General features: G+C 44.3%; 1 protein-coding gene across 1 annotated transcript in view; it reads left to right on the plus strand.

Moving 5' to 3' along the window:
• TEX14 (testis expressed 14, intercellular bridge forming factor) overlaps positions 1–14,453 on the plus strand; it is a gene marked incomplete at its 5' end in the record, with an annotated part of 76,528 nt that overhangs the window by 35,692 nt on the left and 26,383 nt on the right. The window contains 8 exons of the mRNA XM_079726314.1: positions 965–1,155; positions 1,962–2,097; positions 3,724–4,607; positions 8,023–8,129; positions 10,463–10,588; positions 10,788–10,876; positions 11,754–12,035; positions 12,875–12,975. Of these exons, the coding sequence (XP_079582440.1) occupies positions 965–1,155; positions 1,962–2,097; positions 3,724–4,607; positions 8,023–8,129; positions 10,463–10,588; positions 10,788–10,876; positions 11,754–12,035; positions 12,875–12,975 (1,916 nt within the window). The remainder of the gene's footprint in view (positions 1–964; positions 1,156–1,961; positions 2,098–3,723; positions 4,608–8,022; positions 8,130–10,462; positions 10,589–10,787; positions 10,877–11,753; positions 12,036–12,874; positions 12,976–14,453) is intronic.

Consider the following 14,453-nt stretch of genomic DNA (forward strand, 5'->3'; position numbering starts at 1 on the left):
CTCCCAGAAATCTTTCTCTTTTAACCTGTTCTTTAAGACTCAGCAAAGCCCATCTATTAGCCTGTCAGTGGTAATGCATTTAATCCAAGGAGTGTTTTTAAACTGAATATTGCTGTCAATGCTTAGGGGTCTCTGTGAAATGCCCCTTAAGAACTTTTTTTTAATTGAAGTATAGTTGATTTACAATGTTGTGTCATTCTCTGCTGTACAGCAAAGTGACTCAGTTATACACATATACACATTCTTTTTTTGTATTCTTTTCCATTATGGTTTCTCATATTGAAAAACCATATTGAATATAGTTCAATATTGAATATAGTTCCCTGTGCTGTACATTAGGACCTTGCTGTCTATCCATTCTAAATGTAATAGTTTGCATCTACCAACTCCAAACTCCCTTCCCCCATCCCTCTTGGCAACTGCAAGTCTGTTCTCTATGTTAAGAACTTATAAACGAGGGGAAAGGACTGGCCTCTGAGAAGTAAACTGTGAAATCAAACACACCCAGGACCCAGCGTATGTATAAGCAGTGTCACTTAAAAGACATAGTAACCCTTCCAAACATATAGGACTCTAAGGTGAAGGCATACATACCACATTCACTAAGGGGGTGAGAATCAGCCCCCATTTAGCAGTGTTTACAGTCTCAGAGGCAAAAACCACACCTTCCATGACGTGAATGTCTTGGACAAGCCTACTTGACACCAGAAAACATTCCCTTGTGGTCCCCAGGTCTGCCAGCAGAGAGTCCATACCTACATGAGGCTGACACGATTTTTTCCTGTCTCTGTGGCAGGGATTTCCCTGTTATTTGGGTCAAGTGGTTTCTCCTTTGTTATTGGGCTTCCGGTAGATTTTCTACAGAGAGAAATTAATTTTAAGGAGGTTGAGTGACTTGACAAAGGTTAGACAATTTCATGTGATTTCTTAATGTCTCTCCTTCCTATGGCTTTTTTCTTAACAGACAGCATACCCTGGGATGACTTAGATGGCTCAGTTATTAAAGAAACCATAGTCTTGGGAAATTATTTAGAAGCTGATGTCAGGCTTCCGAAACCTTACTATGACATCGTTAAGTCAGGCATCCAGGTCAACCAGAAGGACCGAACTATGAACCTTCAAGATATCCAGTATATCCTGAAAAATGACTTAAAGGTAAGCTGTGAAGTTGTTGGGAGTTTATTTCTGCTTACCTATCTCAGGGGATAGGGAGTTAGAGACCAAGAAGAAGCTAGAGACCAAGTTGTAGGATATTTTGGAAATCCTCATTTCATTACACCCTTTCTGTGTTCCCAAGAAAATTCTAACTGCCTAACTTGGTGAGGGCAGCAGGGAATTGTGGAGGGAGGCTGTGGAGAGTCAGTACGTAAAAGGGACACCCTGTAGGCACACAGTGCGATTCAATGAATGACAGCTACTGTTATTACTTTCCTTAAAAATTTATTTTGTTATTTTTTTTGTATTTTTGGATGCATTGGGTCTTTGTTGCTGCACGCGGGCTTTCTCTAGTTGTGGCGAGTGGGGGCTACTGTTCATTGCGGTGAGCGGGCTTCTCACTGCGGTGGCTTCTCTTGTTGGGGAGCACGGGCTCTAGGGGCACGGGCTTCAGTAGTTGTGGCACACAGGCTCAGTAGTTGTGACTCGCGGGCTCTAGAGCGCCGGCTCAGTAGTTGTGGTGCACGGGCTTAGTTGCTCCGCGGCATGTGGGATCTTGCCAGACCGGGGATTGAACCCGTGTCCCCTGCATTGGCAGGCAGATTCTTAATCACTGTGCCACCAGGGAAGTCCCTGTTATTACTTTTTAAATATTGGTAATTAACAGTTAATTCATTTATCAGGACTATAGTCAGTCTACCCAACAGGGGTAATGGGGTTTATTTGACACCTAGATATGTTTCTAAAACACCAGTGACATTCAGATGATTGCAGACATGTCCTTGCCGGTACTCCCCTTGTTACAGGATTTTATTGGAGCCCAGAGAACTCAGCCAACTGTGAGTCCCAGGGTGCAGAGATATGAACTCCATCCTGATGTCAGTGTCTGTTTAGGAGTGACTTCAGAACATCCATTGCAAATAAAAGAGCTGAAGGAAACAGGTATGGCCTTAACCCACAGGTTTTGACATGAATGTGTTCTGAGAGCTGCAACTAATCAACTCCTCCAAACTATACTCATAACTTATACTGGGAAAGATGGATGCCTTAGGGAAAAATCAAGATCCTTAAAATTATTAAGTTAAACTTTTTGGGCTCCATATACACCTTGATTGGATCCAGAACTGTGCAGCAACAATCTGTTTCTTTCTAGTATGATTTAGGAATGTATTTAATTGTTTCACAAAAATGGTGATTTTTAAAATTTAAAACTATTACCTGCTCATTATAGAAAATTCTAAACAATACAAAGAAGATTACTAGGGGCTTCCCTGGTGGCGCAGTGGTTGAGAGTCCGCCTGCCGATGCAGGGGACACGGGTTCGTGCCCCGGTCCGGGAAGATCCCACATGCCACGGAGCGGCTGGGCCCGTGAGCCATGGCCGCTGAGCCTGTGCATCCGGAGCCTGTGCTCCGCAACGGGAGAGGCCACATCAGTGAGAGGCCCGCGTATCGCAAAAAAAAAAAAAAAAGATTACTTAACATTTCAATTCGTCAGAAATAATTTGTTAACATTTTGGTGTTTCCTTCCAACCTTTTTTTCTAAAGCCTTACTGCTTTTTAGTATACTTGGAAATCTTAGAGCTCTGAGCTGGAAAGGACCTTGCAATCACCTGGCTTGATGCCCTCATATTCCAGATGCGAAAACTAAGGTTCAGAGAGGTTGTGGCTTGCTCACAATTCCAGGTTTATTACGCAGCTGGAGCATAGACCTTTGGATTCTGGCCAAGGGACTCTTCTCTGACTCTTTGGACAAGACTGGAAGCCTCCAGAATGGCCCTCCAAGCTCTTACTACCTTGGCTCCTTCGACCCGTTCTCTGCAAGCTCTACACCATCAACCAGGGGTGGTGGGTAGTCAGTCCTGGAGTTATTTTTTGAGGTATTATCTCTCTCAGTGCAGTGGCTTCTTGGGCATTGTCTCAGCTTATTTGATCAGATGCTCACAAAGAGCACAACTTGAACTGACATGAATATTCAGACACCTTTTGTGTAAAGTATGAATTTAGTCCTAAGATCCAGGGGCCTGTCATTTGCTTGTCCTGAAGTTATGCGTGTTTTGAACATACTATAACTTAAGCTTAGAACATTTCCTCCTGGGTTTGATCCTTCCCAAATTTTCTTTTTTTTTGTCTTACATAAATATATATATATATATATATATACATACATATATATATATATATATTTATTTATTTATTTGGTTGCACTGGGTCTTAGATGCAACAGGTGGGCTCCTTAGTTGTGGCAGGTGGACTCCTTAGTTGCAGCATGCATGTGGGATCTAGTTCCCTGACCAGGGATCGAACCCGGGCCCCCTGCATTGGGAGCACCCAGTCTTAACCACTTGGCCACCAGGGAAGTCCCCCAAATTTTCTATCTCAACCCACGTCAAACTAGTTAGAAATACCCTCTCACCCTCTGTGTGTGTATCTGGTAGTCTTCCTAACTGGAAAGCGAGTGGGAAGATAAAAAGCTTTTTTCTGTGTTCTCATGCTGCTTGAACAACAAGCCAAGGCTGCTGAGCTGCTGCAGTCACTTTAATCAGCTGCATGTTGCTACTCTTTTCAGCAGGTGGTCAGCTTCATTCACGAAGGCGTCACTCCACTCCCACCGAGAAAGCAACACCAGAGCCTCCGGTCCCAGACCCAAGTCTGGAGGCCCAGGAGACACAGAACGAAGATGCTGCTTCTCAGGCAAGCCTCTGCAGCTTCGAAGTCAACGAAATCTACTCAGGCTGCCTGGACATGGGCGATGACAAAGAGGAAGAGCCCCCAGGAGCTGGTTCATCTCTTGAGGGGGCCAGACAAAACCAGGTAGAAGAGCTGAAGTCCCTGGAAGAAGAGTCGGAAGAGATGGAGAGAGAGGCGTTGTGCTGGTTTTGCCACGAGGACAACAGCTCTTCAGAAGCTGACACGGAGCTCTCCTTTGAGGACTGGGGCTGGCAGAATAGTTCACGTAGCTCACCCAGCCTGCCTGAGCCATCCAGAGGAGCCAAGGGCACCGTGAGCAACAGGTCCCTGACCGAGCAGTACATCAGTAAGTGTGTGCTGAATCTAAAGATTTCACAGACCTTTCTGCACCAGAATGCCAACATGCTGAGGAATATTCAACAGAAAATAGATCAGCTTGAGATGAGACAGCAGGCGCAGGAGGGCTGGTTCCTGTGGGCTTCCTCAAGAGGGTCTGCAAGCCGCTGTGACTCACACTCAACCGTGGGTCCCCCAGCTTCAAGCTATGTGCCTCCTGCCGTGCAGCTGCCAGGAGACCTGCAGCCGGACACTGAGGGCAACTGCCCGACCCTAGCCAAGTCTCCAAGAGCAACGAGAGACTTCCAAGGAGGACATTTTGGCAGAAGGTCCAAGAAAAGAAGCAGCTGTGGCTGGACACCTTTCACCCCTTTCCCCCAAGTCCCTGAAGAAAGCACTAGGGATCCGTCGGAGAAGGGCCAGCAGGTAAGGCTGAGAAGTGGGAGGCCGGCAGCATCAGCAGGCTCTGGAGCCGGGTTCCGCGTTGCCCCTAACCTGCAAGCAGGGACGGACGTCTGCACAGCCAACGCACAGCGGGGTCCTCTTGGCTTTGGGAAGTAAGGCCTCTAGGTTGGAATTCCAAGATAGATAACTCTTCACCTCCTGTTCCAAACCCAGCACACAGCCCATGCCTTTCTCTGTAAATTCAGAGAAGTTTGAACCATGTGAAATTGTTTTATAGGTTAAAAAAATCAAGTATTGACACTTTTATATAGTTCAGCTCACCAAATATGGTATCTTGGGCAGGTATTAATCCCCATTCTAAATTGCTTTTTCATTCATTCATTCGCTCATTCAACAAACATTTATAGAGCAAGAGGCTATTTATCAGACCCTGGGATATTATGATGAATGAACCACAAGCTCTACTGTGAGTATCTCAGACACCAGTGGGGAACAGAGGGACTCGATAGTCAAAGAAGATGCCTCAGAGGATGTGAGAAACCATGGGTTTCTCTTCAAGTGGTTCCTCCATGAGCTTCTTAAGGGCAGGTCTTACTCATGCTGTGTCCCCACACCTAGAAGGGGGCCTAGCACGTAGAAGGTACTTGATAAACAGTCATTGAGGGAAGGACTAAACGAATGAATTTGAACAAGTTCACACACGCAGAGCTGGCTGCCTCTTGAATCAGAATTTTAGAGGTGGATCGAGCCCATCCTTTTACAGAGTGTGACGCTCAAGCTCAGAGACTTAAACTTTCCAAGATCCACTGGTATGGCTGAGAGCGGGGTGGAGTACGAGAGGTCAGCACCATTGGAAGGAAGATCTTATCACTAAAATTGTTTAGAGTTGCTGGCACATGGTAATAAAAAGCAGGCTTTTGGTGAGTTTTATTATTGTTTTAAAATCCTCCACCTGCAGTGCGCCCGCTTAGGCCTGCACAGGGCAGACGACTCCCACTTAACCCCCATGCCTTGCTGCGCTACTGCCAAGGCCCACAGCTGCTCAGGGGCAGGTTTCTGACTCCCAGTCTAGGGCTGTTTCACTGTTCCTTGCTGAATTTCAGTGAGGCTTCAGTCCTCACTTAGAACATTTGGAAAAGCCTTGGCATTTGTTTTTATGTAAAGAGGAGGCACAAAGAATTTACTTAGATTCTTAATTTTTCTGTTTCTACTGGAAGTTAGAGTTTGCTAGAAAACCATTAGAAATAACTTTTATCATATACTGTGTCTTGGTTACCTATTGCTGTCCGACAACAACAACAAAAGCCCAAACTTAGTGATTTAAAATCACAATGTTTTATTATTTCTCATAATTCTGTGGGTCAGGAATACGACAGGGCTTAACTGAGTGATTCTTCCACTCCATGTGGCATCGGCTGGGGTCACCCCCTCGACTGCATTCAGCTGGAGGCTGGGCTGGGCAAGAAGGCCCAAGAAGGCTTCACTTACCTGTCTGGTGCCTTAGGCTCCCCCAGGTGGCCTCTCTCCGCGCTTGGCTTTTCATTCACCCAAGCTTCTCTGCAGCATGGCAGCTGCCTTCCCAAGTGAAAACTGAAGCGGCCAGGCCTCTTAAAAACTAGGACAGTGTCACTTCTGCTGCTTTTCCGTTGGTCAGAGTCATGAAGCCAGCACAGATTCAAGGGGAGGGAAGTAGATTCCAGCTCCCAAATGGCAGGGAGGGAAGGAATTGAGGACAGCCGTTGTTGGAAGCCACCTACTAGTACATGAGACCATGTGGAAAACAGTTATACCATATTTCAATTGTTCTTTAAAAAGTGTACCCTGGTTTTCTAGCATAATCAAGGAGTAAGGCATTTTCACCGAAATGATTTTTTCAGACAAGTGAAATTCATTCTTTTAATTTCTCCATTCTCAAATTTTTAATCATACTGAATGAAAACATTACAAACTTCCCTTCCATTCTAAATACCTACTTTGGATGTATTCTAAATACATCCTGGCCTTTCCTTGGTGACCGTGACACTTTTCTGAACATCTGTTATTGTGGTGTTCCGTGATACAATGCTGCCGCCACAGGAGAGCCTCTGGAGGTCATATTCCAGAGAGATTATGATCATTTTTATGCATCTTCTCACCTTTAGGCATCTTGCTGCCATCCCCAAATCTCACATTTGTTGCCTTAATAGGTTAGGAAATATAATTAACTAAGTTTGTTAAAACTGGAGTAAGCAGATCGCAGAGTCTTTCTTTTGGATCAAGGGCATAGGCTTGCATTTATTTTGCTTCTACTATTTCCGAAGTATTGTGGCCTTTTTCTGTTGTTGTGTTTTATTTTCATAGCATCCCCCTGGTGAATTTAGGTAGATATTATTGTACCTGTTTTATGGATGAGGAAACTGAAATGAAACATAAGGCTCTTTTAGGTTAGTCTGAGCAAAGATCAGACTAGAACCCAGAGCCTGGGGCTCCTGCCACAAAACCTGCTGCCTTAATATAGGGGAAAGTTTGGGGATTTAAAAAAAAATAAATTTATGTATGTATGTATGTATTTTTATTTTTGGCTGCGTTGGGTCTTCGTTGCTGCGCGCGGGCTTTCTCTAGTTGTGGCGAGCGGGGGCTGCTCTTCGCTGCGGTGTGTAGGCTTCTAATTGCGGTGTCTTGTTGCAGAGCACGGGCTCCAGGCGCACGGGCTTCAGTATTTGTGGCGTTCGGGCTCAGTGGTTGTGGCACGTGGGCTCCAGAGCGCAGGCTTGGCAGTTGTGGCGCACGGGCTCCGTGGCATGTGGGATCCTTCTGGACCAGGACTCGAACCCGTGTCCCCTGCATTGGCAGGCAGATTCTTATTAACCACTGAGCCACCAGGGAAGTCCAAGTTTGGGGATTTTTGATGTCTATTTTGTCTGCTCCTTCTCCACTTGTGCCCTGTTCAGCCTGGAGTCTTGGGGGCCAACATTTCCATGTAGAGGCCTCCAGCTAAGAGATACGTTACTAGATGTGAAACATGCAAAATGAAATTGTCTTGAGAGATCTGGTTAGTTCTACCCACTTAGCGAGAATACCTTTAAAAATAGAATGTGAAGGGACTTCCCTGGTGGCTCAGTGGTTAAGAATCTGCCTGCCAATGCAGGGGACACGGATTCGAGCCCTGGTCCGGGAAGATCCAACATGCCGCGGAGCAGCTAAGCCCGTGCGTGCCACAACTACTGAAGCCCACACGCCTAGAACCCATGTTCCACAACAAGAGAAGCCACTGCAACGAAGAGTAGCCCCTGCTCACGGCAACCAGAGAAAGCCCGCGCACAGCAACAAAGACCCAACACAGCCAAAAAAAAAAAAAAAATGTATATATATATATATAGAGAGAGAGAGAATGTGAGAGTGAGGGGAAGAGGGATTCCTTCATCCAAGCACTGAAACGTGTCTCCTGATGTTTAAGCTGCCACCTCCTTGTGGTCCTGGAAAACAGAGCAGAGGTGAACAGTTTCAGCCCACTCACGGAGCCAAGGACAGTTTGGAAAGAAACAGGAACCAAAATACCAGCAGGTGGGTTCACATTGTATTGTTCTTCGTGTCACCATGTCTTTAGACTCCCATGTGACCCTGAGGCCACTTAATGATCTTCATATGTCTAGTGACAAAGAGATTGTGAGAGATGAGGCATAGTAACCCAGAAACAGATCTTGGCAAGTTCTCTCCATTGCATAAGTGAGAATAGTGGTATAATGGAGACTTGCAGGGGACATCAAGTGGCTGGCAGGTTAGCCAGACAGAACTCATCAGTTGTCAAAAGCAAAACATCCTGCCTTTCTGAAACTGCCCAGATTGTGGGGTTTTTTTTTTTTTTTTTTTTTGGTCGCACCGCAGAGCATGTGGGATCTTAGTGCCCCAACCAGGTACTGAACTTGCACCCCCTGCATTGGAAGCACAGATTCTTAACCACTGGACCACCAGGGAAATCCCCAGATTGTTTTTCTTATAAAAAGAATTGCCAAGAATTCCATGCACCAGTGCTACAGAAACCAAACTATGTGAAAACCAGTGTTGTTCAAAATAAGCGTCACTGACTCTGGGGGACAGGAGGGGGTTGAACAGTATCACCGTTACCTTGCGGCCTCTGATTTTTAGCCAGATCAACAAAATGAATTGGTGTCGGCACAAATCACTAGAAGGAGAGTGTATGCGTACGCTGGGTTTTTAAGAACTTAGGTAAAACAAATTTTATTTTGCATAAGAGGAATTATTATTATTTTTTAAATTATTTATTTATTTATTTATTTATTTATTTATTTATTTTGGCTGCACTGGGTCTTAGTTGCGGCATGCGGACTCTTAGTTGCATAATGTGGATACTTAGTTGCGGCATGAGAACTCTTGGTTGTGGCATGTGGACTCTTAGCTGTGGCATGCATGCGGGATCTAGTTCCCGATCAGGGATCGAACCCAGGCCCCCTGCATTGGAAGCACGGAGTCTTACCCACCGGACCACCAGGGAAGTCCCTGCATAGGAGGAATTATTAATGGAGCAATAAATGTTTTTCAAGATAGAGTATTATATCAATTTAGTTTTCCTTTTCTGTGGTTAAATGGCAACATTAATCCACAGCTTGAAGTCAGTCCTCCTGGAAAGAAAATTTTGTTCCTACCCCCAGTGTTGGCTAAAACTAATGACAAATTTGCTGTTACATTCATTTTGGTTAAATATGTACATTAAGGGAGAATCAAGGAAAATGCCCAGACATTTTAGATTAGTGTATTTTACCTTTACAAAGGAAATTAACTGAAGAACCACCTAACTGGCATCAGAGTTTAGCAGTCACATCACTGACAGAGGCAGATAGGGTGATAGTATAGCCACTGGATGACAAAGCAAAAGCTGTAGTTGTGGCTTCGCCTGCCCAGCTCCACCCTCTTCCCCCAGGAGAACAAAAAACTGACTAAAGAAAAGTTTAACACTTTGCTACCAATCCACCTAGTCTTTTTGTATGCTTAAAAAAATTGTAATTATATACATGTAGGCGATTTTGTATCCTCAGTTTTTGCTTTCTATTAGAACATGGTTATCCCTTGTTATTAAAAACATCCTGTAAACTTACTTTGAAATTGTTGAATTTCCCACATTGTTGAATTTTAGGTTGTTTTATTCTTTTTTCTTGTTTGTTTTCCTGTTATGAATAGGGCTACAGTGACTTGTCAGTAAATTTTTTTTTGCATTTTGGGTTATGTCCTTGATAGAGTCCCAGAAGCAGAGTTACTAGCTCAGAGGGTTTGAACATTTTAAAGATTCTTGATAGCTATTGGCAAACTGCTCTTCAAAGAAACTGATTAGATGTGACCTTTCCAATTCAACAGTCTCTGCACTCTGATCCAGTGGGAGAGTGGGGTATTCTGGATAAAAGGGAATTCACATCTGTGCCATAGATCACACATTTTCAAAGAGTTAGTTTAATAGGTGATAACATGTATATAGTCATGGAATATTTAGAGGAAAAAGAAACTCCCTTGTTTTACAGATGAGGAAACCTTGGCCCAGAGAGATTGAAGTTTGCCAAAGTCAGACAGCTAGCCAGTGGCAGGACATGGTCTCGAACTCGGTGAAACTAGGCTGAAGATCTCTGAATGTTCTTCAGAGCCCCTGGTGCCTCAAGACCATCTTTACCAATGTTAGCTTTTGTGTTATCACTGATATGCAGATGTGCATATTACCAGAGGATTCTGATCAAAGGGCAGGAACAGCTACTGAACCTTCACCTATGTTCTGTGGCATTGTGGCAGGGCTCTGCTACAGCCCAAGGACCAGGATTCTGTCTAGTGCAGCTGTGTTTCAGTTGTGGGTCTTCTACCTCGAGATCTTCTAACCCACTCCTGTTATTTCTTAGCCAGGGAAGGCCTAGAGAGTCCAGTGCCCGAACCAGAACGACACAGCTCAGTGGTGCACTCCTCACCGTGCCAGGCCGCCCACAGGGACCACTCACGTCATCCAGCCCTGGCCGAGGCTCTTCCAGGTAGAGCCTTGTGGGCTGAATGTTGGGTAGTCTAGTGCCTCTTGGTGGTGGGTAGGAGTCGGTGCAATCTCAGGAACGGCTCAGAGAATAGGCGACAGTCCTCCGGGTGGGCTGATGGGCTTGGGGTTGTGCCAGGAACTTGAGCAAACTGATGTGTCTGTGTCCACTCGCCCTCTTCCCCCAAATCTGTGCAATTCAGGATCAGTATGGAATCTGTGTCTTCTAAAATCTATAACACAAAGTCAAGAAATAATGAAGATGCTGGAGAGATACACTTAAAATGGAAAAGTGAGTATAAAGTCATGGATTCTGTTGAGCAAAATGAAATTTAAAGTATCTTTCTAACCTTGTTGTTATCTGTAAGTACACAGACTGTATTGCATTGTTCTCCCATATTCTTTTCTTTTTAGATCATTCCATTTTAAAAGCAAGACCTTTCTGATTACAAACTGCAGAAGAGAAGTGCTTTATTCATTTCTATACTATATAGGAAATACTTCTATTCTACATGTGTATACATATATATATATATATATGTGTGTATGTTATATAACACATGTAAAAATACACAATATAGATGTTTAATATATAACAGTATTAAGGTAGAGAGCTTGCAGTGTCACTTTCACATATTTTGTGGGCATTATCCTTTTGTATCAGTTTAATCTTGTAAGCTTAAAAGGATACAGCATCTATGTTTTTTGATACTAATGCTAAGTGACATTGCAAAAGTATAGAAAATTGGAGTGAAAACACACATGAACACATACATATGTCCTCCCAAAATATGAGCTCAGTGTGGTCTAGAAAGGCTAGACAAACTCAAATAGAATTCCTTCCGTTAGTCTCTACAGACTAGGGGCTTCAGATGTCATTTTCTTATAAAATCTTCACAGCAAGAAGGTCCATCTACAAGTTTCCTGTTACTTTTTACTCTAATTCAGCAAAAAGCACTGTAACTAACTGAAATCCTGCCTTTCCCTTACTCTATCATCAATTCTCTCCTCTCCTCTTCTTCAGGCCAAGCTAAGGATGATGCAATTCCAAAAAAGCAATCCTTGGGACCATATGAGCTATAAAATTTGACATAACTCTTTAAGAATCTAAAGCTTTTGTTTCCAGCGTTCACAGTGATCTTTTAAATGCTGCTTTCTCTTACATCCAGCGGAGGTGAAAGAAATGGCAGAGAAAGCAGCTACTGGGCAGCTGGCAGGACCTCCTTGGCATCCTCAGAGTGGTGCGACTTTAGAAAACGAGGCTGAAAACAGGCCTCATCCCCTGCTGCAGCCCCCCGTTAGGGTCCCTGTGCACGTGGATCGGGGGCAAGCTGTAGAGCATCCCAAGAAAAATGATGAGCCAGGAGGGAACAGCAAGTGTGGCAAAGCAGACAGCAGTGACCACGACGGTGACCAGCGTGGCAGACAGCCAGGGCCTCGAAGCTTCAGCGGTACGTTCAGTGGGACGAGTCAGGGTGAGTGAGTTCTAGCAAGTTGTCCGCTCTCAAACATAAGTAAACCTCCTAGAATGTTTCCTTTGGTCTTCTCTCCTTTCCTACCTGTCTGGGAATCCTGAATTCCAGGGAAAAGCAGCATACCCTTCTAATCCCACTGTCCTTCAGACAGGTAAAGAAGTCCAGAGGTGCGTGAGTTTTTCTATTACCGGAGCAGATTCCTTTGTCCAAAGGAAGTAAAATAATCTCCATGCACTGACCCTGGATCTGGGTCTAACCTCACAAAGAATCGAACCTTTTACCTGAGGGCATTGGTGGAAGGCCACTCCCTACTGCCCACTTCTTTGCGTTGCATTTTAAGCCAGAAAAATTCTACTGGCTCTCAGAGAGTCTATGCCTGAGGAACTTAGAGACAAATGACATTTACTGTCATCACTTTTAGAGATTTGTAGGTGAAAACGGAAGAGTGTGTATTTCTACCTGGTAATTTGCTTGCAATCAGGGCATGGGATATCGTTTCACAGTTGTTTGCAAATCAAAGGAAGGTACATCTAAAATTATTATTTATCTTAGGTAGAAAATCTATTGGTTTGGATTTTTTTGGTATTTAAAATCTGCTCCTTGTCAAGCATCGCTCTTGAATGGGTAAGCAAAAGGGTGGCTGATCCAGGGCCACGTGCTGGGGCCAAACTAGCCTAGTCTCCACTTTGATTTGACATATGAAACATAGCCACCCTTGGCAGAATATGCCTACATCTCTTCTCTCACGCCACCCTTTGCCCTGTCCATGCCATTTGAAAATCACCAAATGACAATGATTGTGTTATGATTATTAGGTATCAGGCACCTGCCCCCCAGAAAAAATGAGCAGCCAGAGCATAGTGAAGTCTTTGAAGAAAATTCTGATGCACCTGTGGTTGTTGAGAAGTCTTACAACGTAAGTCATGCTGCCTGGAGAGCCAACTTGAACCCAAAGACCTGCTAGAACTGAGTTGTTATGTATTATGACATTGAAATAATATCTATAGTAGTTCTTTTTTGTTGGAGCTGTGCCCTCATGTCTCTGACATGAAAGAAGAAGTCTTTCCTCCCTGCCTGATACTTTTTGAGTTAGTTCAACTCAAAGCATTGTGTATATTGGAGCTTGGGGAAAACACAGACAAGTGTTATATTCAGCTCTGACCCTTGAGCTTTCTATCAAGTTGGCTAGACAAGACCAACTCTTTTTTTTTCTTAATTAATTGATTAATTAACGTATTTATTTTTGGCTGTGCTGGGTCTTTGTTGCTGCACGCAGGCTTTCTCTAGTTGTGGCGAGAGTGGGGGCTTCTCAGTGCGGTGACTTCTCTTGTTGAGGAGCACAGGCTCTAGGCATGTGGGCTTCAGTAGTTGTGGCTTGCGGACTCTAGAGCACAGGCTCAGTAGTTGTGGCGCACGGGCTTAGCTGCTCCGTGGCATGTGGGATCTTCCCGGACCAGGGCTCGAATCTGTGTCCCCTGCATCGGCAGGCGGATTCTTAACCACTGCACCACCAGGGAAGCCCCAAAGTCATGCTTCTTCACTTGCCTTTAAACGGGAATACCTGAGGGAGTCCCAGTTCTGAGCAGCCTCAGCCTGGAGGACAACGCCAACACGTGGACTGTATCTAGGCTCTTGAGGATCGGGGTGTTTAAATTCAGTCCCCACCTTGAGTCGTCTAGGGACTTTTTTCTTCCTGTGAATTTTAGAGCAAAAACATCACCCAGCCTCCCCCCACTTTCTTTTTTTTTTTTTTTAATTTAATTTTATTTTTTTTATTAGTTTCTGCTTTATAACAAAGTGAATCAGTCATACATATACATCTGTTCCCACATCCCTTCCCTCATGCATCTCCCTCCCTCCCACCGTCCCCATCCCACCCCTCCAGGCGGTCACAAAGCACCGAGCTGATCTCCCTGTGCTCTGCGGCTGCTTCCCACTATCTATCTACCTTACGTTTAGTAGTGTATATATGTCCATGCCTCTCTTTCCCTTTGTCACAGCTTACCCTTCCCCTTCCCCATATCCTCAAGTCCATTCTCAAGTAGGTCTGTGTCTTTATTCCCGTTTTACCCCTAGGTTCTTCATGACATTTTTTTTTTTTTAATTCCATATATATGTGTTAGCATACGGTATTTGTCTTTCTCTTTCTGACTTACTTCACTCTGTATGACAGACTCTAGGTCTATCCACCTCATTACAAATAGCTCAGTTTCGTTTCTTTTTATGGCTGAGTAATATTCCATTGTATATATGTGCCACATCTTCTTTATCCATTCATCCGATGATGGACACTTAGGTTGTTTCCAGCTCCGGGCTATTGTGAATAGAGCTGCAATGAACATTTTGGTACATGTCTCTTTTTGAATTATGGTTTTCTCAGGGTATATGCCTAGT

Source organism: Hyperoodon ampullatus (genome assembly GCF_949752795.1).
Source record: "Hyperoodon ampullatus genome assembly, chromosome: 19".
In the NCBI taxonomy this organism is placed as follows: domain Eukaryota; kingdom Metazoa; phylum Chordata; class Mammalia; order Artiodactyla; family Ziphiidae; genus Hyperoodon; species Hyperoodon ampullatus.